The sequence below is a fragment of the Lepidothrix coronata genome, unplaced genomic scaffold, assembly GCF_001604755.1.
Source record: "Lepidothrix coronata isolate B3197 unplaced genomic scaffold, Lepidothrix_coronata-1.0 Scaffold91, whole genome shotgun sequence".
Classification (NCBI taxonomy): Eukaryota; Metazoa; Chordata; class Aves; order Passeriformes; family Pipridae; genus Lepidothrix; species Lepidothrix coronata.
The window spans coordinates 1,322,058-1,344,763 of NW_016690271.1; the positions used below are offsets into that span (position 1 = coordinate 1,322,058).

A 22,706-nucleotide genomic window follows, 5' to 3' on the forward strand; every position below is an offset into this window, starting at 1 on the left:
GGCCGCCCCCGGGGGGGCGGGGCCGCGCTGAGGGGAGAGCGGGAGGCGCGGCCGCCCCTGAGGGAACCGGCGGCTCTTCGGTGTCCAAAGTAAGAGTTTGACGCGGGTTTTTTTTTGCTTTACGCAGCTCACGAGCAGGGATGGGTTCCCACAGCCCGCACGGCTCTAGAAAGCGGAGCCGCTGTCGCCCGTGCTGTAGCTGTTTGCCCGCTGACGGGTATCTCCGATTATTGTAGCCACGGTTCGCTAATAAATTAAATATTTAACACTGCTGGCGGAAGTGACGGGATCGAGCCCTCTATTGAAAACTGATGAATATGATTAAATGCTTAACTATCAAATCAGTTTGTCAAACTGGTTAATTACGTGTAGGTAAAAGGGCAGCAGACATCAAAGAAGCAACTTATCCCTCTTCTTTCCTTCCCTTTTTTCTTCAATATCCAGGCTGTTCCTCTTCCCATCAAACCCTAAACCGGCTCATCAATGAGTTCAGAAATCAGCCTTCCCCTCCCCAGGAGCACTAATTTAAATTCCTCTCCTTTGACAGACATAATTTTTCCCAAAACCCCCCAGGAACTTGGTAAAACTTTGGATATCTTATCCTCTTAATTAGGTTGAAATAAATATAGAAAAATTAAACATGCAGGGAAAAAAAATCCTGCTTATGTTATTCACTGTGAGGGTGGTCAAAGAGCGTTAACAGAGGTTGTGAATTCTCCATCCTTGGAATTTTTCAGGACGCTGCCCTGAGGGAGCTGCTGCAGCTGCTCCTGCTCTGACAGGGGGTTGGACTGGACAGTCTCCAGAGGTCCCTTCCAATCTCGGCTACTCTGTGAGCCTCCGGTTTCCCTGGACTCTAAAAAACCCAAGGGAGTTCACGGCAAAGGAAAATTAAGCGGGTCAGGGCCCAGGTTCAGGGGTCAGGGCAAGGCACAGGGTCTGGAGTCACGTACACAAAAGTATGATAAATCCATGGCATCTCCTTAGCTTTCATCATTTATTCGGGAATGTAAGTACACTTAAGAGGCTTGGGTTACTTGTTAAAAACCCACTGAATAACAAGAGCAAGAAAATGTCACATGGCTCGTAACACTCTTCAAAAATGCATCAGCCATAGGCCTATAAATATCCAAGGCAAAATGCCAACCTCAGTGGTTTTTAACTCTCCAGTTTTAAGTACTAGAAACAGAATTTGTGCACAGAAACATTACAACTCTCCAACAGTGGACTTTCGGCAGCTCTTAGATCCCAGGGAAATACTTGTTCCTTCATAATCCAGGAGCTGTGACCAAGGTGCTTTTGTGTCTCAGATGAGAACGGGCCGAGATTTCACTTACACAACTAATTCAATATCTCCTTTTTTGCTGCTTTTCACAATACCAAGTTCTTCCAGGACTTGAATTCTTGAGTGAGAGGGTTTCGTACTCATCTCATCCACCTGTGAAATACTCAGTGCTGCCCTGTAAGACAAAACCAAACTATTTACCAAAACAGGGATCAAACAGGCAGAAAAAGGCTAAAAAGCACATAATGAATGATTTTTGTGAGTGCTCTGTAGATCTCACCCTCATTATACCATCAGCTTTCCTGTGCTACTTCAAATCAGAGCAGTCATTTGCTAATCCAGCCTTAGGGTTAAAGAGACAGAATTCCCGAGTTAAAAACTTATTTGTTTGTAACCTCAGCCTGCAAGAAATCCACAGCACATTCCAGGGAGCTCTTTGGAGCTTATAAAATTCTTGCTAATGAGTGGCTTTAAGTCTTACTTGTTCTTATTCACTACAAAGTGTTTAAATAACCCCCTGTACAAAGAGTTCAAGTCTGCCAATGTGACAGATCTTCTGATGTGCCAGGGTACAGTCAGAAGCATTTCCTCAGTCAATGGTTGGAATTGGGATGCTAAAAAATCAGAAATGGAAGATATTTGGTGAAAAACTGGAAATAGAAAATATTTGTTTCTCCAGAAGCTAGGCCAAAGATAGAAAGTGCTTCCACTACCGTTTAATAATCCCTTTAAATGGGTCTAAAGGAAGATTTTCCAGCAAGAGGAAGGAGGGGAGGAAGATACTCCCTCCAAACTATCATTGTATCTGCAGGCCCAGTGAAAAATCATTTAATTTGAGCTCTGATGTGGATTGACAAATCTGGTCTGTCAGTGACTATTTATCTGTGTTTCAAAAACCAAACCAAAGCAAAACAGGAGAATTCCTTCCCATAAGTAGGGATAAATTGATTCAAAAGAGCTGTTTCTATGGTGAGACCACTTCTTCCATCCCATAAACAAAGCAGGATGCACTTCAGTCCCATCAACAGCAAGAAAAACTCCCAGAACTATACACAGAATGTAGCTAAGAGGTCAGGTTCTTACACTAAAATCTGAATTCTTTACATGAAAGCAGGACTGGTGCTTGAGAGTGAAAGCAGTGAATTTACTGTCTTTATTTACAGGCTTCACGAGAACAAAACAGTGGGAAGTTTATTTTTTCAGCACTTACCTTCAGCTGAGCCAGGGACTGTAGATCCTGCACAACCTGGCTAGGAACAAACACAGCAGAAGCGTCAGGATTTGTTAGAAATTCTTTTTTACACTTTCATTCCTGCACAAGTGGTTACATTTTACCACTGGATAACCAAGGATCTCGCAGCTGTCAACGGCACAATGGATCAAACAACAGTTTCAAGTAAAATCAAGTTTAAAATGGATACAGCAGGATTGATATGCAAGTCAGATGAGCCTCTCCAGCTTCCTCCTTTGCATTCCAGTGTGGATCTGAAAGCACTTCACATGCAGCAAAGGGAGAGATGGTTTCCCTCTTCCCAGGCAGCCCTGGGAGGCTGACAGCTGTGACAAGCTAAAAGCAGCTCTATCAAACTCTCCTCAGCCAGAAATACAGCACTGATACAAAATTCCCAGGGCCTTTGCAACGTCTTCCCACTTTTTCTGCCTTTCAGGGAATGTCTTGAGAACACAAAGACAAGGCAGGGGCTGATCCCCACTGAGCCTCGGTAGCCACAGGATGCAGCTCCAGTGGGATTGTGGCAGCTGGGTGGGAAGTGCTTTAGAATTCAGGGTGGAAAGGCAGGAATTGAGAGCATTTCTCAAGGAAGGAGCAGATATTTGCACACAAATATTTGCAGGATCCTGGACAGCTTTCATGCAAACCAACCTTGGCAATAAAGGGACAGAAAGTGGGGTGTCCTGTGACAGTGGGCAGCGAGAAGGCACAGCAAAAAGATAAGATCAATCAGATAAATACACTCTATTGACCCTCTTTATTATTGTGTTTTTAATGTGACACCCAAACCAAATATTTGCAGATAATTATATTGGAATTTTGTGCTTTGAGCTACTTTTCAACAAAGTTTATATCTATGTTCTACTGCATTGCAGTTAGAACATACTGTTACTCATATCCCAAAATTTATTTTTTACAGGAAATTAAATTTCTCTCCACGTTGAGATGCATTGGTTTGGATCAATTACATTCCTTACTCCCACCCAAAGGTCTTTTATCTCATGCATTAATAGAACAAGAGCATCAACAAGAGCAACCAACTGAAAAGAAACATAAACACATCCCAATGAAAAAAATAAGGGGAACAAAGTCTTCCATCAAAGCTAATTTTTCATTTGTGGACAATTAACCCGGAACAATTAAAAAACTTAACCTGTGTACAATAAAAATGAAAGGGTTTGTTAGAAACTTCATCCCATTTCTGAAAAATGCCATTCATTTGAGAGGTATTAGGTCACAAAAGCAGCCCTTCTGAGCTACACTCAGGATTCCTGGTTTCTGGGATGCTGACACTCCGTGCCCTAATTACCTTTCCCACTGATGATTCTATTTCTGTCCCAGTTTGGCTGCCCAACTGCTGTGCTGCAGCCTGTTCTTCTGCTGACAGGGGCAAGCTCTAGGCAAAAAAAAAAAAAAGCAAACACAGAGAACTCTGATCCCTTGGTTCCTGAGGTGATGATATTTACAGAAGGACTCAATGTTTATGGAGCCCTTTTCTCATGGAAACTGGTAGTAGACTCCTACTTTCCTTCAACTGAAAGCAAATTCACAGGCAAAGTATTCCTGAAAAAATCAACCATAATCTTCCTTTAGCATCAATACTGTAAATTATTCAAGTAAGATAAATTCTTCAATAAAAAGAAGCACTTGAACTTAAAGACTTGCATTTCACCAGAGCAGTTTAATTCATCTCTGGTTTAGGAAATGAACAAAGTAGAAGAAAATCTTTATCTAAAATTCTACATATAACTCAAGAGAGGAGAGTCTTCCACTTTAACAAAATCCAAATACAGGATTATTCTTGGCAGCCTATCCTTGGAACACGGGGAGATATGATACATTTTCCTTTCTGTGACATATAAGTACTGTCTTTTAAGTCAGGATACAGTACCTTTTGTCTGTAAAGACTTACCAGTCCCTTATCTAGAGCTGTTGACAGATAAAACACAACCTCAGGGCAGTGTTGTTAGAACATTGATCTAAAGCACCTTATTTGTAAAGGGACAAAATTAATGCTTTCACAACCTCCTCAAAATGTTACAAAGCAGTGTCTGAAGACCACTTAGGAAAATGTGTTCTTGGTTTCTTTAATAGCTAGAGGGGTGTTATCATACTGAGGAAAAACTTACAATCCCAGAGTGTATGTTCCAATGTGTTGGTTTTAACTTACTCACTTCAGACAGTGAAAAGAACATTTTCCACTTAAAAGCTTTTTTGCCTCTTAAAATCGCTTTCACCTTCCATTTTCCATTCCTAGAAGATGCCAGCGTGGCCCTGGGACACAGCTGTGCCCAAAGGCATTGATTTCTCTGAAACCTCTATGAAATTATTGACACTACTCAGGTATTACTTCAGCTCCCAGTCTGAACACCGCTGAGGACTGGGATTTACAGAAAGAGCTCCAATCCTGCAGGAATTTCTTCTGGGAAACCATCTTCCCATCTCCTTCCCAGAGCCTGCACTCTGTGCAACAGCTTCCAACCACTCACAGTAAGTAAAGGCTTCAAAGTCCCTGTTCATTTCCAGGAGTGAAAACAAAGGGATTAAAAGGAAAAGACCTACCTCAAGACCAGCTTTTTGCTGTAATTCCTGAACTGTCTTCATTGTGTTCTCCACAGAAGCTTGGATGCCCCTCATGGCTTCTTTCTGCTCCCTGGCAATCCCGTCCATCCGCGTACACAGCGCTTGGTAACGAGCTTTGGCCGCTGAGAGTCCTTCCAGGATAGCAAGTGGATTTTCCTGTGGAGGAGGTAAAAGTACATTTGCACCACACGGGCAAAGAAAATATAATCTGGGTAAATACCAGTTAAAGGTGCAGGTGTTGGAGGCACCAAAACAGAACACGAAATGAGCCCTTACAGTGAAAAGTGTAGCTGTGAGAGTGTTTCTGCTCTACGTTTCATTTTTCATGGATGGTGTTAATAAACCAGCATAATAACTCTGTGGTTCCACATCAAACACAGGAGGAGGAATTTATGGTGTTGGAGACCTTTAATAGCTTTTCTGGCATAGAATAAATTGGGGATTTCTAACAAAAAAGATGATTTTTCTGCTGTATGTTACAATATACTCGGAGACAAGGACTTATTTATAGAATCCTTTAAGTGATGTCATTTATTGTTGTCCTCTTCCTCTCATCTCTCCCCCAAATATTAATTTAGTCATTGCTTCTGAGCATGTTTAAGTTGGATCTGAGAGCTAAAACACACCTTTGCTCTGTCTCTTGAATTTAGGTGTTACCACTACTAATTTCTCAGAGCAGAACACGGGAGAATTTCCCTGTACCAAGAAACCAAGGGGGTTTTGTTTGAATTCATTCTAGGCCAGTTATCTTGAAAAATGATGCAGGGAATACTTTATAATAATAACAATAATAAAAACCTAACAACCAGATAAAAGAACAGTCCCATTTGTTACCATCTTCATAGAAAATGCAGTAAAATCTATGCATTTAATAAAAAAAATTGTTAATTATTAACACTACCTCTGGTGGTGTATCATCAGGAAAAATTTTCATTATTTCATACTCCAGTCTGTGTTGAATCCAGTCCAGATCAGCTTCTGCCTTCTGGAACTAAAATATTTAAGGTCAGGCACAGTGTATTAGAAACCAAAACCTGCAGACAAGCCCCAACCACTTGCCCTTCATGTGTTTCAGGAAAGCAGAAAACGGTTTTCAAACTTAATATTTCCAAAGTTCTGTTAGCAAAACCACAACCCAGCAGAGATTAAGAGCAAGTGTTCAGGATCCAAAAGTATCACCAGAGGTTCTGTTATTCATTATATCAGGGATGTGTTCTTTCAGCTGGTTTTAATGCCCACAATATATTCTATTATTCCCCAATAAAGCAGACTGACTAACAGCTAATAAAATTGATGACATCACTTTTCTCTCCTTGGGATAAATAAGCCACCAGAGAATTATCTAATTGCCTTGTAAACCAGTCTGCTGATAGCATTACTACTTAATTAATTTTAGCCTGTGATTTCAATATCTATTAAAGACTTCCACTCTAAAGAAAGGCAGTTTTCCCAGTTCACAGGCCACTCATTAATTTTTTTTACACAATAATTCGGTGATTTTTACAGTCACAGAAGAGACAGTGATGAAAGCAAGTTAAAAATGGTTGTAACTTCCTTAATTTGGTTTTCACTGTTTCTGTTGGGATTAACCCCACAGTGACCATCCCAACTTCTTTAAGGAGTGGCCAGGAATGCCTTTGAGGATCTGGAATTTCAGACAGCCTCAAGGAATAGGGTTTGATCCAGGATACTCTGCAATAAAACCCCCTTTCTGAGGGAGTGGAGGTGGGTGATGTTTCACACACCCTCAGTAAGTTTTCAAATAATAGCTTAAGAAAAGGAAACTAAATCTGGTGAAGAGCTTGAGCACCTATAAATCAAAGGGAAAAGCTTTCAGCCAGTACAGCCATAACTCACCATCTGCCCACCAAAACTTCTTCCCACACCTGCCCCAGAAACCAGCCATGATAAAATCCAGGAATAAAATACATTTCATTACACTACACACGTTTAAAGAGTTCAGGAGGGATTTTTTCCTTAACTGCCCAATAATTTCTCTTCTCCTCCACTAAGCAAACAGTTTTAGGTTTTCATTTCCACAGGCAGGTACCCCCAAAAAATAATTTTTTTTTGCTTTTCTCCAACCCCTTCATTTGATTAATTTTGGGAAAGCAGACAATGGGTACAGGTGGCTTTCAGAATTACCCATGAAACATTCAAATTGATAATTTGAGACTTCCACAAGGACAGGAACCCACTAACACCACACTACTACTGTGATCCAGGACATGAAAAAACTGGGTGTGAAGCTCAAAGCTTATCCATCACCTGGCTGGAATTTTAAGACCTGTGCTCAATGAAAAGCTTAACCCAGTTCAATATCACCGCTTTTTATTCCACAAATACTTATTTCTCGCTGTTATTTCCAGAAACACACACACACACACACCCCTGCAAAAATCCCACCTGGGTCAGAAGCAGTTTATTTGCCAACAGCCCCAAAGAAAATGCAGGTTTTGAAGTGTAAATCTGTAATTTACTCACGGGCTTGTCGGGGAGGGAGGCTGAAGGTGCTCTGCTCTCAGATGCTTTGACAATACTATTGCACTGCTCGCTGTACAGAACAGTAGTGCAATAAAGTCAGAGCACTCGTTAGCAGCAACAACTCCGGGCAGGGATCACCACCACACTCAAAAAAGGCAATAAAACACATCAGCTCACACAGTGGTTGCTGTGGATCACGAAGAACTGGGTAATATTCAAGTTCACCACACACACAGGAGCTCATGTATTTGAAGACATTGTTATTATTTGTAATTTGGTTGTTGCACTGGCCAAAAGAGGGGGGGGGGGAAATCCCAAACCACCCAACAAAATGCTCAGCAGAAAATTCGATTTCAGACAATTCTGGTGCTTTTTTTTAACTGAAAACTACAGTTCCAAATGCATTTATTTCTTAGGTTTGCCTCGTAGCAAGCGAAGGTTCGGAACTGCTGTCAGACAGATGTTCTTAAAACTGCATTACAGGGAATATTTTCTAGATATCAGTTTGTTCTTTATAATCTGCAGGTGCTGAATCACTTTAAAATGTACTTAAACACTTATTTCTCAACTCTGTGGATGTACATTATCCCTGGGGCTGCCACCTGGCTGTGAGAGCACCATCCCTGTGGGGGTGTATTTCATAAATCTAAATGAAAGTGCCTTTTTTTTTTTAACTTCATATTGAAAGTTTGAGAACTCTCCGGGTTTGGAGGTGCTGAGATCCTCAACAACAAAATGCAAAGAAACCTGGGGATGGAGCAGAGAAGAACCAGGAATGCTGGACAGTGTTCTTTGCTCCTTGCAGGGCACTCAGGAAACTCAAACCTATTTTACAGCTGTTTTGCAAATCACCCCCTGGTCTCAGGCAGTGACTTTGGACGTGTGACTGTAGCAAAAAATGAGAACAGAACGTAGACAGCATTGCTGGCCAATGCCCTTTTAACATTGCACTGCTTTTTGTGCATGATCACTAGTAGTACAACATAAAAAGGGCACTGGACAGACACCACTCCAGGAAAAAAAGTAGGTCCACAGTACCAAAAGTCCAGTGACAGAACCTGTCCAACCTGGCCTTGACTTATTTAAATTGAGAGCTTTATGATTTTTCTGTAATTAATCTCATACTGTAGATGTGGTGGTGTCACTGAACCATTGATTACCTGGGATTTTCATACACACTGTTCTGTTGAAACCCCCACTAATTAGTTTATCCCTGGTTCCACGAGACTTAAAATGAAGCTTCCCATGAAATTCGTGTCAAAACCTCGGGGGAAATAAGTGTTTTATCACAACTCTGAGCTCACGGGAAATCCAGGAAGAAGAAACAATTAGCAGAAGGAAAAGCAAAAGAGACACAAAGCTGGGATTTGTGAAACTGTTCCAAATTCCACCACCAGGTGTAAAACACCCTCTTAACTTTCAGGGAGCCAAAAGACACCTCTGTGACTATTTACGTGTCAGAGTCACTTGGAAGTAAGACTTTCAATAAAACACATATTTGAACCATATTAACTAAATAATAATCAATAAATAATAAATAAATAAAGCATACGACCCAAGTGCCTCTAAACGTATTTCTAAATTATTACTTCTAAACTAGGCTTAAAAAAAAAAAAAAAAAAAAAAAAGAATTCTAAGAGAAAAGATATGGGGAGACCGAGGGAGAATCTTTAATGTAAAAAAAGATCAGACAGAAGCAAGATCGAGGTTTTAGGGATGCCACAAGGAACTCGGCTGCTCCGGGACAGCTTTCCAGCGCCTCTCCGTCAGGGAAGCACAGCACAGCTTTTTTCTGGGAGGTTATTTTTTGCGCTTTTTTCCCACTTTTCCAGAAGCGGGGCAGACAGGGAGGCGACCATTCCATAAGGGAGAGTTCGGAGTCCAAGGCTGGGAAAACTCCTGGAACTGGAGCTGGGAAAGAAGGGGACCCATCCCACCCACCTCCTCCCCCCGTACTCAAAATGGTCCAGCCCAGGTGAGCGCTCCACCCTCTCCCCCCGCCGGGACGAAATGGACTCGCCCCCCCGCGCCCCGCTGTGCCCCGCGTTCCCCCCCCCCCCCCCATTCCCGCACGTGGTGCGGCCCGGCCGCGTCCCCCGCGCAGTGGGCGCGCCCGCCCCCCCCCAGGTGCGCGGGAATGGCCGCGCCCTGCCCCGCGCCGAGCGCGGCGCAGGCCCCGCCCCGCGGGGGGGGCCGCGCAATGGACCGGCCCGGCCGAACCCGCCTGACCCGGACGCGCCCGCCGGGCGCCCAGCCGAGGGCGGCGCGGGCCGCGCTCAGGGCCCGGATGCGGAGCGGCGGGCGCGGCTGAGCGGCCGCTCTTCCTCGTCGCGCCGCGCCCGTGCTCTCCCCGCCTTCCCCTCCCTTCCTCCTGTCCGCGGAGGCCCCGCGCCCCGCCAGGCGCCGCCGGCGGGCGGCCCTGCGGCGCGGGCGGCCCCGAGCGCGGCCGCCGCCCGCCCTCACCATGGCCTCGAGCCTGGCGACCGCCGTCTCCATGTTGAATAGTTGACATTCCTCAGGCGGCGGCGGGGAGATCCCCACCCCCCGCGCGGCGCACGGGAGAGCCGCCGCCGCCCATTGGCCAGCTGTCACTCGCCGCGCGCCCCCCATTGGCCCGCGGCGCGCCGAGCGCGCTCGCCATTGGCCCGGCGGGAATGTAAACCCGCTCCGAGGTACGGCGGCGCTGATTGGCCCGGAGTGGGCTCCGGGCGGTGATTGGCCGGGGCGGGGCGCGCGCCGCTGGCTGGGCGGGCCCTGGTCCCCCCCCAGGCTTCACCCCGGGTCCCTCCGGTGCCCCCAGCGGGGCTGCTGTTACGTCTCGTTCGCCTCACCGGCCACCACTGGCCGAGCGCTGCCCGCAGCTCATTGTCGGCGCCGGACCCGCTCGCCCAATGGCGGCGCCCGGGACGGGGCGGGGGCAGCGCCGGCCCCGCTCCGGTGAAGCGCGCGGGATGGGGCGGGGGGGCCCCTCAGCGCCGCGGCCAATCAGCGCGCGGCTTACACGCGCCGCGTGGGGGCCGCGGCTGAGAGCGGCGCTGCCATTGGCTGAGCGCGCCGCCGGGATCGGTTTGAATCGGCGGCGGCGGCAGTGGCCGGGGGGGGGGACGGACGGGGCGGCCTTGGGGCACCTCCCGATTCCGGAAGACCCCCCGGATCCTGGGGGGCACAAGAGACACCCCCGGGCTGCTCAGACACCCCCCGGCACCGGGGACACCCCCACAGGTCTGTGTGTGTGAGGAGCCCCCGCGCCCCGGTGCGGGGTCACCGGTGAGGGACCGACCGGGCCCGTCCCGGGGTCTCGTCTTCGTGTCTTCTGCCTCCGTTCTCCACAAGCGTCGTTTTGCCGAAATTCAGGGTTTGTCGCTTCAGGATAAAGAAAAACTGGGTATAATTAATATATCGATAATTTTAATGTTATATTTATTATAGCTATATTTATAATTTATTAAACCTATATGTTACTATTTAATATAGCTATATATTAATATATTTATTCTAATTATTTATAATAATTATATTTCTTTATAATATTTACTTCTTACATAAATAGGGGGAAAGAAGCCCATTATAAAATGGTGCTTTTTTTGTTCACTACTCGGGTACAAAGACATCCCTGTGGCTCATGAGAACTTGAGGATATATTTTTTTATCAGCATTATGTGATGCTTGCAGCAAGGCAGCTGTGAATAACCTCTGCCTGGATGTCTGGGGTGCTGCCCACGTTATTCTCTTGGGTGGCAGCTCTGTCCCAGTGTGTAATTTGGTCTCTGGACATTCATTTTAAATGTGTCTTTTTTAACAGCAATGGCAAAGCGTAAGAGATGCAGGCAAAAAAGGAGAGCCCGGGGAAGATTTCACCTGAAACAAAAGAGAGATGCTGCAAAGCCCCAGGGCTCAGTTTGTCCTTCCCCAGGGTAAGAGGCTCAGCTTGACCTTTGGCTTTTCACCCAATGCCTGGGTTTTGTTGTTTTGCTCCCAGTTCCTCCTGGAACTGAGGGAATAGAATTGTGTTTGGAGCCTGTCTCCATCCTGGCAGGGGTGCTGCGGAATAACTTCATCTCGTGGATCATCCTGAGCACTTACAAGGGGAAACAGCCCCAGGTTGTGCCAGGGGAGTTTCAGGTTGGATATTAGGAAAAGCCTCTTCACTGGTTTGGCCCCAGAACAGGTTTCCCATGGAAGTGGTGGAGTCACCATCCCTGGAAGTGTTCAAGTGACAAACAGACATGGCACTTCGTGATGTGGTTTGGTGTTACTCAGTTGAAGGTTGGACATGATGATCTTGGAGGTCTTTTCCAACCTTAGTGATTCCATGACTAACTTTAATAACCAGGAAAGGCAATTTGAATAAAAACAGATTTCAAATATTATTGCCCACCCTCCCCTTTTATTGAAATGCATCTTGGCCTCTCCTGGTTTCTCTGGTCACATTTACTCTCTTGTTACCTGCCACTCCTGCTTGTAATTTCCAGATGATTGGTCACAGTTAACTTTATTAGAGGCTGAAATGATAAATATAATTCTGGCCTCACTCTGAAATGTTCTGTTGCAGGTCAGCAGTTGATCTCCCTCTGAACCCAACACCTGTCCCAAGGTGCTCCCTCTGGCCATCAGCCTTGCCCAGCATAAAAGATGTGGTAAAACCCTTGGAATCAGCAGCAAAAAATATGATAAAACCCTTGGAATCAGCAGCAAAAAATGTGATAAAACCCTTGGAATCAGCAGCAAAAAATGTGATAAACCCCTTGGAATCAGCAGCATCGTTTCTGTATTGGTGGGGCCAGAACAAAATTGCACAGGTACAGTTTGTGTTTCTCCATTTTTAGCCATGTGTGAGGTGGTTCTTTGTGCTCAGACACAGGATTCACTGGGAGATTTGAGAGCTGAGCTGTACATTTAGTTACCTAAAGTGTATTTATTGAAACATTAAAACAGTGTATTGAAACATATAAAGTACGTTTAGTGTTTACTGTTGAAGGAATGAATAATGAGATGTGCCAAGACATTAAATCATAGAATCCTAGAATATCCTGTGTTGGAAGGGACCCACAAGGATCATCCAAGTCCAGCTCCTTGGACAGTCCCAAGAATCCCACCGTGTGCCCACTGCATATGTGCAATTGTAGGTTTTTTAATTGGAATATCAGCAGGATTTAAAGTGACAAAGTCTGTGGTTTTTCTTTCATAGCATGGAAATGATTGTTTGAGCTTTTCAGGTCAAATGTGAATTCTACTTTAGAATTCCTAGATGAAGTTAAAGTTCTTTTAGAAAGTCACTCCTCGGGTTCCTGTCAGGGAACTATTTGATGAAATTTTGTATCTTCCTGTTGTGCTTTTCCATGGACTGCAATAAGACCTTGCCATGGAACTTTCCATAGTAATCACAGGCATGTCTCTGGAAACAGAACCTGCTGGTGAAAACACTAATGTGCTTTCTTTTTATGCTCAGAGTTTTAAGGTGGTTAAAGACACCATATTTCCATCACAAATCTACTTAAGGGAACTTAATGCTTTGAGAGAGCAGCTGGAAAAGTTGGAAAGTGAATTTTCCAAGCTCCAAGAAACAGTCCAGGTCAGTGCCAGTCCCGGTGGGGCAGGGTGACGTTTGTCTGTGTGGGTATGTAAGGAACTGTGGTCAGTGCAGAAGCTCTGCAATCTGAAGGGTTCTCACAGGGCATTCCTGCAATTCAGTGTTGCTGAACTGCAGTTTCCTCACAGCCAGAGGGAACTGGTGTGCTGATGAGCCTCCTGAAAGGCTCTTGTGCCTGTACAGATCAACTTCAGCCAGAACCTTTGTTCTCTAAAATTCCATCTCCTTTTGCCAGTGGATTTAACGTCCTCTTGTTTATTTATGTCATTTTTCAGATGAACAGAACTGCAGCTTTGTCTCCAGAAAATCCTCTTTGCCAAAGGTGTCACAAACCAGTCCTGGGTGCTCCTGTACAGACACGGATGGACCTGCTGGCATCAGTGCCTGCTCCTCCCCCTCCTCCTCCTCCTCCACCTCCTCCTCCTCCCCCTCCTCCTCCACCACCACCACTGCCCCCACCAAAACTGCCTCCAGCACCTCTCCTCCTCAAACGGGGCACTGGCTCCAAAGCACTTCTGGTAAGGACTCAGAAGGCTCCTCTATTTTTTTCCCTAGTGCCTGGGTTCTTTGGGCCTGGATCCACTGGGAATGTGTGTGTTTGTGAACAGTCAGTCACCTGGCAATCCTGATTCCCCTTCCAAACCCCTTTGTTTTCAGGCACCACCAGTGAAGAAGGACGGGCCGATGCAGATCACGCTCAAAGACCTCCTGAATGTCAAGCTGAAGAAGACAAACAGCAACCTGAGAATGGACAAGGTAGACTGGAGGGGACAGGGATAACCAGGTGACAGTGCATTGAGGCAAACTCCACCCTGGAAATGGTGCCTTTCCTGCAGTGCTTGTCTTAGCCCATCATAGAATTTTTTCAGTAAATTAGTTCTTCTCTTCCAAAGTTTCACGTAACCATTCTAATTCTGCACCTGGGCATTTGAAGGGAAGAAATGAAGAGACCAACTCCAACCTCTGGCACGCAGGACAGTTCTGATTTTACATTAAGGCCATGGAGCTTTCCTGTGGATTTATGTCTGTTATCAATAGGTTTGGGGCTTTCTTTGCCCAGCCGAAGTATTGTTTGCAAAAGTGTTTCGGGGGTTTTTGTTTTTAATAGATCTATTTTTATCCAAGACATGTTCAAACCTTAATAATTCAAAAAAAAGCATAAAAGCCATAAACCACAAAAATCTTTCAGAGTATAAGTATTAAATAGATTTGAAGTTAGTGAAACGTTCTAAAGTTTTATTTGTGGTGACATTTCTTTCCTTGCTTTAGGCAGAATCACCAGGGAAGCCACGCAGGGCATTAATTACAGTCTCAGATCTACAGAGTATTAGTTTGAGACCTAAATCCAAGCCATCAGCTCACGTCACAAATTCCTTAATGTAAGATCCTTTCTTCCTTTCTTTGATATTAGATTTTTCTGTTTAAAACAGTGATTAACGTGGTTTACAGAGTGGAAAATATTTTATTTGTTTCGTTCTATTAGTACTCCCCCTAAAAATCAGATTGATCTTCGGAAACATCTGAAGAAAGTCAATATACAAAGGTAAATTCTCTCCTGTTCTCTGGATTCTTTTTTTTTTTTTTAATCTAGAAAAAAATAGAGAACTAATAATAATTCCCCTTGTGTCCAATCTTTCCAGAAGTCCTGGTGGCACTCCTCTAAATAATAAAGAAAACATTGAATGTGGCTCTGGGTTGACACCAATAATGACACAGGCACTGCGACGCAAATTCCAGGCAAGTCACTCTGTCTTTTGGAACAAGAAATTGGCTTTAAAATCCCTAGAATTTCCTACTGATTTTTCCCTACAGTGCAGTCCATACGACTTTGAAATTCGTAGTTCCACTTTGCAGAGGAACAAAATCTGAGGGTTAATAATGTCTTTTATTTTAATGACTTGCTCTGGTTGTTTTATGGTGTCAGCTGAGGACTGCACTGTTTTATCTCAGTCACAATTAGTTCAGATATCCAAGTTCTGACCCTTCCCTTGTTTTGACAGATGGCTCATCCGAAGAGTCCCTCCCCTGCCCGGTTAAGTGCTGCAAACAGCTTTGATGAAAAGTAAAAAGGAAAGTAGGTTTATGGAACAATGTATTTTTCATTTGTTGTCAGGATTTGAACTGGATTTCCCTTTTGAATCCCATTTTTATCACGCTCAGGCACATGTATTTGTGAGTGCACACGAGAACAGGATATTATGAAACCCTGTCAAGCAGATTTTACTTTTTATATTTCATAATGTCTCAGTTTCTATAATGTCTCGATTTGGTTGCATTTTCATTCTTAATGGAAACAAAGCATGAAATTTCCCAAGTCCTTTGACCACTGGCTGCTTCTGAAGCAGGGACTATTATGCTCCCAACACTGGTGCTGCTTGTCATACAAATACCTATGTGTTTGAAATTCAGTATTGTTTATACATCTTTTATATATATATATATATATATTATTTTTTTTTAAAACAAAAACTAACTACACGGTAACTGTACAGCTTCAAAGAAAAGCAACAGTTTAATGCACTAACATTATTAAATGGAAAAGCTGCAGGAGTCAACAGCCAGCTTGGTTCTGTGGCTACAAATATACAAGGCAATTGCACTGTGTATTGCTTCTGACTGGGGTCAGATCACTGTGAAAGGCTGAAATGATTCATGGCAAAGCAACTCAAAGACTCCTTCAAAGTCAAGTTTAAGAGCTGGGGGGGGTGGAGAGATGAGCCTGTGCTGTGACCCAGGTCAGGACACGGGCTGGCGATGGAATGCGAGTCCCGCTGTCCCTGCATCCCGGTCTGGGGGAGCGCACCCCGCATCCCGCTCCGCGCTCGCTGGGGACCAGAGCTGTCCAGGGTGGACGATGTGCTGTCCAACCCTCCGCGTCCCCCTCTCCCGCTGTCTCCACCCCGTTCTCAGCCGTTCCCTCCCCGAGCCGCATCCCCGGGGCGGGGCCGCCCATGCGCGGGGCCGGGAGCGGGGCCGGGGCTCCGCCGCTTCCGGGCGGGAGCGGGAGTGGGACTGGATCCGGGGGATGCCGCTGCCGGGCGGTGCCCCCGGGGCCATGGGCTCGGCCGTGGGGCCCATGAGCCTGCGGGACCTGCTGCTGGCGGCCGAGGCGGGCGGCGCGGCGGGCGGCGAGGAGGAGGTGTGCGTGGTGGGCATCTTCGGCAAGACGGCGCTGCAGCTCTGCTCCGAGAAGGAGGCCCTGGTGAGCACCGTGTGCGACCGGCAGGTCTTCCCGCTGTTCCCCGAGGAGGATCCCGAGCCGGCGGACGGTGCGGCGGGGTCCGAGGGTGACCCGGCGAGCAAGGACTACAACCAGCTGCAGGCGTACTACAGCCAGGAGAGCCGCGTGCTGTACCTGGTGCTCACCTCCATCTGCGACACGCCGCAGCTGCTCCGCGCCTGCGGGGACCTCACCGCGGCCGAGAACAGGGAGGCTGGGCCCGGACACCCCTCGGGAGGCCCGGCCCCGCTGCCCCACGCCGAGGCCCACGAGTTCTGGAAGCACCAGGAGAAGCTGCACTGCCTGAGCCTCCTCTACCTGTTCTCCGTGTGCCACATCCTGCTGCTGGTGCATCCCACCTGCTCCTTCGACATCACCTACGACCGCGTGTTCAGGGCGCTGGACGGGCTGCGGCAGAAGGTGCTGCCCTCCCTCAAGGCTGCCATCAAGGACTGCCCGGTGGGCAAGGAGTGGAAGCTCAACTGCAGGCCGTGCCCTCCGCGCCTCCTCTTCCTCTTCCAGCTCAATGGGGCTCTGAAGGTGGATCCCCTCCCCAGCAGGGGCCAGGACCCCTGCGGTCACCTGGAAAAGCCACCCCCCAAGAAGCACTCCCCCAAGAGGAGGCTGCAGCACGCTCTGGAGGATCAGATCTACCGCATCTTCCGCAAGAGCAGGGTGCTCACCAACCAGAGCATCAACTGCCTGTTCACCGTGCCTGCCAACCAGGCTTTCGTGTACATCGTGGCTGGGGGCCCCCAGGATGGAGATGACCCGGTGGCCATGCTTCTCGACCAGCTCAGGAGCAACTGCACCATGAGGGAGACCGACTCGCTGCTGACTCCCACGCTGTCGGGGCCCAGGAGGTACCAGATGATGCGGCACGGCCGGCAGCAGCTCTCCTTCCACGCAGAGAGCAGCAGCTCCAGCTCCAGCTCCTCTGGGCAGCTCGTGGACTGCACCCTCAAGGAGTTCTTGTGGCAGCATGTGGAGCTGGTGCTCAGCAAGAAGGGCTTCGATGACAGCGTGGGGAGGAACCCGCAGCCCTCCCACTTCGAGCTCCCGACCTACCAGAAGTGGGTCGCTGCAGCTTTGAAACTGTACGAGGTGACCATCGAGGGCAAAGACGACGACCCGACCTCTGGGGAGCTGAGCTCCAAGATCATGAGCAGCATCAAAGTCTTGGAAGGCTATTTAGACATAGACACCAAGTTCTCAGAAAACCGTTGCCAGAAGGCTCTGCCCATGGCCCACAGCGCCTACCAGTCCAACCTGCCCCACAATTACACCATGACAGTGCACAAGAACCAGCTGGCCCAGGCTCTGCGGGTGTACAGCCAGCACGCCCGGGGCCCAGCCTTCCACAAGTACGCCATGCAGCTCAACGAGGACTGCTACAAGTTCTGGAGCAACGGGCACCAGCTCTGCGAGGAGCGGAGCCTGACGGACCAGCACTGCGTGCACAAGTTCCATCTGCTCCCAAAAGCAGGTAGAGATGCTCACTTGTGGTTGGGTTTCATGGTTTAGTTCTGTATCTGCTTTAAAAACACCGACTCTGGCACGTTAAGGAAGGTGAAAGTTTGTAGCTTGCACGTGGCACTGAGTGCTCTGGTCTAGTTGCAAGGTGGTGATGGGACAAAGGTTGGATTCAGTGATCTCAGAGGTCTTTTCCAACCTCAGTGATTCCGTGATCATCTTTGTACAGTGGGATTATAGCACAGCTGTTGTGTAGGTTTCCCTTATGTTGAATAATGCTTGGGAGCCAAACATTAGGAAATTAATGACATTTGGGAGCCATACAGTCCACTGTCAGTGGACTTTGATTTTAGTAGTAACTCTAATTTTAGCAACTCTAAATTAGTGGTCACTCTAGTTTTAGTAACTCTAATTTTAGTGGTCACTCTGATTTTGTCTTGCTAATTAGAAGCATCACACTGAAGTCCTTCTAATAAGTGGTGTGTAAGAGAACAAACTTTCTCTAGGAAGCAATAAGTGCCCCCATTTGTTTTAAATAACTTGGTTGATGGCAATCAAGGAGTCAAACTGCCTGATGTGTGTTTATTGCAGGCAGAAGAACTTTGAGCCTTTTAGGAAGAAGTTGTAAAAACAAGATTCAGTTTAGTGGTATAACCTCCACTGGAACTTTGTGTTAAAAGGGGGAAAGGGAGGAATTGCTTGACAAGCTGCTGGCAAATCATTTTATGTGTGTGTATTAACAAGGAGGAAGCAGAGGGTGAAGGGAATTAATCTCTAGAAATGGTGAGCAATTTACCCAGGGTTTGATTGATTTTTTTGCTTTTAGGGGAAAAGCCAGAAGCAGACAGAAATCCTCCCATCCTGTACCACAACAGCCGGGCTCGTTCCACTGGGGCCTGTAACTGTGGAAGGAAACAAGCTCCTCGGGAGGACCCCTTTGATATCAAAGCAGCTAATTATGACTTTTACCAGGTAACTGTAGGTCTGTTGTTGCTTTTGTTTCATCAGCAGAGTCTGTATTCTGAAGAGACCACGAGTTTCCTCTTAACCTTTTCACCTTGTTGCTTGGGGAAGATGTTTCTGGGAGCAGAAATTGTCTGAGCAGAGTGGGCAGTTCCAGTCCTCACCAGTGCACACACACAGGAGCACCTGTTTACACACCTATTTACACTTTGAGTGTGTTGTTTCACGTGGATTTTAAATAATCAGGGCTGTGGGTCACATACCCGTCACTGTTTTGGTTCTCACATAGCTCAAACCTCTTGAATCTTATTTGTAGCTGCTGAATGTTGTGGCTTTGAACTCCCTGATCTCAGGGGTGAGAAGGGGTGTAGTTAACCACATTTTCTTTCTCGTAGCTACTGGAAGAAAAGTGCTGTGGGAAACTGGAGCACATCAACTTTCCCATATTTCAGCCGAGCACACCTGATCCGGCGCCTGCTCGGGATGAGTCCTCGCCTGCCCCTCCAGAGGGCGAGATTGAGAAACTTAAAGAGAAAGAACCTCAGACTCAGGGAGAGAGCACAGGCCTGAGCTTAGCCCTCAGCCTGGGCCAGTCCACGGGCAGCCTGGGCACTTACCCCCCCGATGCCCAGGGTGGAGGGGACAATGCAGAGAGTCACGGCCAGAGCGGGGACTCCAAAAGTGAGAAGAGGCCGAGCCTGGTGGATCGCCAGGCGTCCACTGTCGAGTACCTCCCCGGGATGCTCCATTCCAACTGCCCCAAAGGCCTCCTGCCCAAGTTCTCCAGCTGGTCACTGGTTAAGCTGGGGCCTGCTAAGGCTTATAACTTCCACACTGGTTTAGATCAACAAGGCTTTATCCCGGGAACAAACTATTTAATGCCTTGGGACATCGTCATCAGGACGAGAACCGAAGATGAAGGAGACTTGGATACCAATTCCTGGCCTGCACCCAACAAGGCCGTTCCTGGAAAAAGGAGCGCGGTTGTGATGGGAAGAGGGAGGCGGAGAGACGACATCGCCCGAGCTTTCGTGGGGTTTGAGTACGAAGATGCCCGTGGGAGGAGGTTCATGTGTTCGGGGCCCGATAAAGTCATGAAGGTGATGGGAGGGGGGCCAAAGGAATCTGCCATCAAAGCCCTCAATTCCGACATGCCGCTGTACATCCTGTCCTCCACCCAGGGGCGAGGCCTCAAGCCACACTACGCCCAGTTCATGAGGCTCTTTGTGGTGGTTCCTGATGCTCCACTGCAGATCACGTTAACGCCTCAGGTAAGGATGGAAGAGGGAATCTGGGAACAGCAGAGGCAGGGGTGGCTGTGGCAGCACTGATGCAGGACTGGGAGGCGTGAGGGTGACAGGGAAACGGTGTCAAGAAACTCCAATTCAAACCAACTTCAGCCAAGTTCTCTAGGGCAGAAAAGACCAAAATTATCTGTTTTAAACTTAAGTTTTTAAAGTTCAAGATTGGCTTATGCCAGCTTTATATTTTGCATGAAGTAAGTTTAAAGAAAGTGTTTTATCAAAGATGAGTTGTTGGCATTCCCTACTGTAATGATGGCTTTTTTTTAAAAAAAGAAGATAACAAGTGAGTAATGACTGTGTAAGGATGAATTTATCATTTTAAATGTCATGGAGAAAAAGCAGTGACTCATGGCTGAGATTAATTATTATTAGTTTGAATTCGGGAGGTGAAAAAGTGTTGGGGTTTTTTTTAACTGTTTTCAAATACGTATTTAAAACATGGAGAAAAACTCCATTTGCACTTTTTTACTGTTTAAGGTAGTAATGATGTTTGATTATCTACTCACGCTTCCTTTTGATTTTAGGTTCAGCCAGGGCCACCACCCTGTCCTGTATTTTACCCTGAGAAGCAGGAAATTACCCTTCCCTCTGATGGACTGTGGGTGCTCAGGTTTCCTTACGCCTACGTGACGGAACGTGGACCCTGCTTTCCTCCCAAAGAAAGCCAACAGTTGATGAGCTACAAAGTTCTCCGGGGAATACTGAAAGCAGTTACACAATAAGAGTTGTCCTGGTAGATTTGTTTTAGGTTAAAAAGACCATCTTCAGTCCAATTCCTGGATTTTGGTTCGTGTTGCCCAAGAGGTGTCACTGCGATCGTGTGAAGCCCCACTGTATCTCGCTGGAACACAGACTGAAAAGAAAGTCTGATACGTGTAAATTTTCCATTTATTAAGTTTTCATATGTAAAAAATAAATGCTGGTTTTCATAAAGTACTGATCCTGTATTACTAGATGTTTTGATGATAGTGCTTTTCCCCATCCTAAATACTTAGGGATGTTTAAAAATTAGCATTGCCTGAAATCAAGAGCTTCCTGTGTCATATTGAGTCAATGATGAGCAGAATTTTTCTCTTCTTCTAAACAAGCTATTTGTATGCAGGCAATGGATGCTTTTAATGTGATAACGGGAGAAATAATTTGTCTTTAAAAAAAGGTACTGCAGTTCTGATGTGTACTAACAGCCAGAAACCACTTACCTATATCAAGTTGAAATATCTTGCACTATTTGTATTCATCAATTAGATTTTGTTAAAAGGCCAACTTAATTTCATATTTTGGATTAACAGATCTCTTTGGAAACTGAACCTGCTTGTAAATTTTTGGAAAATGCAGAGGTAAATAAGCTGGTTCTCTATAAAAACTGCAGCTTAATTGTCTCTATAGCCTGACTTGTAGTGATTAAACAGACTTTTGGTTGCTAAAAGGATGGGTTTGGTCCAGTTTGAACCTCAAATTGAGGGAGTTTGGTTAATTGTAGAACACTACATGATGTATTGAAGGGTAACTTAAATCCTGTGAACATCACTGTGGCTGTTGGTGCCAAAAAATTAGCCACAGTAAATCAACTTGTAACTTTTGCCGAGGTAAGATGTACTAGCGACAGCGCCTGTGTGCTGAGACCTAATTTAATTTCTAGAATATTTGTTTCTAATTAGCATGTGCACAAAATTTAATTTGCCAGTTTGCTATAGTACAATAATTATACTGCATGACCGGATTCGAGACCTGGTTTCTGCTTGGAAGATGACATCTCTGAGGGGCTGGGTGTGGGAAATGCATCCCTCCCATTTGGAATATGAAATCTCTGAGGAGCCGAGTGTGGAAAATGCATCCCTTCATTTGGAATATGGCATCTCTGAGGGGTTGGGTGGGGAAAACGCATCCCTCCCACTCAGAATATGACATATTTGAGGGGCTGGGTGTGGGAAATGCTTCCCTCCCGTTAGGACTGTGCCATTAGGGGTTGAACTAGATGATGTTTAGAGATCCCTTCCTACCCAAACCATTCTATGATTCCATGATCTCTGAGGGGCTGGGTGAGGGAATCGTATCCTTCGCATTCTGAATAGGACAACTCTGAGGGGCTGGGTCGGGAAAACCCATCCCTCCCGTTCAGAATACGACATTAGGGGTTGGGCTGGATAATCTGTGAAGGTTCCTTCCAACCCAAACCGTTCTATGATTCCGTGATTTCTGAGGGGCTGGGTGGGGAAAGCGCACCCCTCCTGTCTGGAATATGACACCTCTGAGAGACTGGGGTGGGGAAAAACACATCCCTCCTGTTTGGAATAAAACATCTCTGAGGGGCTGGGCGTGGGAAATGCATCCCTCCCGTGGGGAATACATTAGGGGTTGGACTAGATGATGTTCAGAGATCCCTTCCCACATAAACCGTTCTATGATCTCTGAGGGGCTGAGTGGGGAAAATGCACCCCTCCTGTTTGGAATACGACATCTCTGAGGGGCTGGGTGGGGAAATCACATCCCTCCGCCTGCGAGGAGGGAGCAGCGGCAGCGAGGTGGGAAATTGAAGCGTGTAACTGAGAACTGCCCACACCATTTGCCAAGTG

General features: G+C 46.6%; 3 protein-coding genes across 8 annotated transcripts; 2 read left to right on the plus strand and 1 right to left on the minus strand.

Annotated features, from left to right (window-relative positions):
• Positions 1-980: 980 nt before the first annotated feature.
• On the minus strand, positions 981-10,186 carry SKA2 (spindle and kinetochore associated complex subunit 2). Its single transcript, XM_017821690.1, has 7 exons — positions 10,047-10,186; positions 6,001-6,090; positions 5,079-5,255; positions 3,826-3,912; positions 2,496-2,535; positions 1,767-1,899; positions 981-1,460 (listed from the first exon to the last, which is right to left on the minus strand). Exons 1-7 carry the CDS (start codon positions 10,077-10,079, stop codon positions 1,334-1,336), a joined length of 687 nt encoding a protein of 228 aa, XP_017677179.1. The 5' UTR covers positions 10,080-10,186; the 3' UTR covers positions 981-1,333.
• PRR11 (proline rich 11) lies at positions 9,476-15,903 on the plus strand. 6 transcript variants are annotated; one of them, XM_017821688.1, is made up of 11 exons: positions 10,629-10,968; positions 11,386-11,497; positions 12,136-12,306; positions 12,340-12,382; positions 13,033-13,155; positions 13,449-13,691; positions 13,831-13,929; positions 14,443-14,552; positions 14,657-14,716; positions 14,814-14,910; positions 15,174-15,903. In XM_017821688.1, exons 2-11 carry the CDS (start codon positions 11,388-11,390, stop codon positions 15,237-15,239), a joined length of 1,122 nt encoding a protein of 373 aa, XP_017677177.1. In that variant the 5' UTR covers positions 10,629-10,968; positions 11,386-11,387; the 3' UTR covers positions 15,240-15,903. The 6 variants fall into 6 exon arrangements, with proteins under 6 accessions (XP_017677175.1, XP_017677177.1, XP_017677176.1 ...); XM_017821687.1 differs by having other exon boundaries at positions 12,136-12,248; positions 12,282-12,382; XM_017821689.1 differs by having other exon boundaries at positions 12,136-12,248; positions 12,315-12,382.
• A 124-nt stretch (positions 15,904-16,027) lies between these two features.
• On the plus strand, positions 16,028-21,562 carry SMG8 (SMG8, nonsense mediated mRNA decay factor). Its single transcript, XM_017821681.1, has 4 exons — positions 16,028-17,879; positions 18,693-18,838; positions 19,225-20,100; positions 20,658-21,562. The coding sequence occupies exons 1-4, from the start codon at positions 16,028-16,030 to the stop codon at positions 20,853-20,855; spliced, it is 3,072 nt and encodes a 1,023-aa protein (XP_017677170.1). The 3' UTR covers positions 20,856-21,562.
• The last annotated feature ends 1,144 nt before the right edge of the window (positions 21,563-22,706 follow it).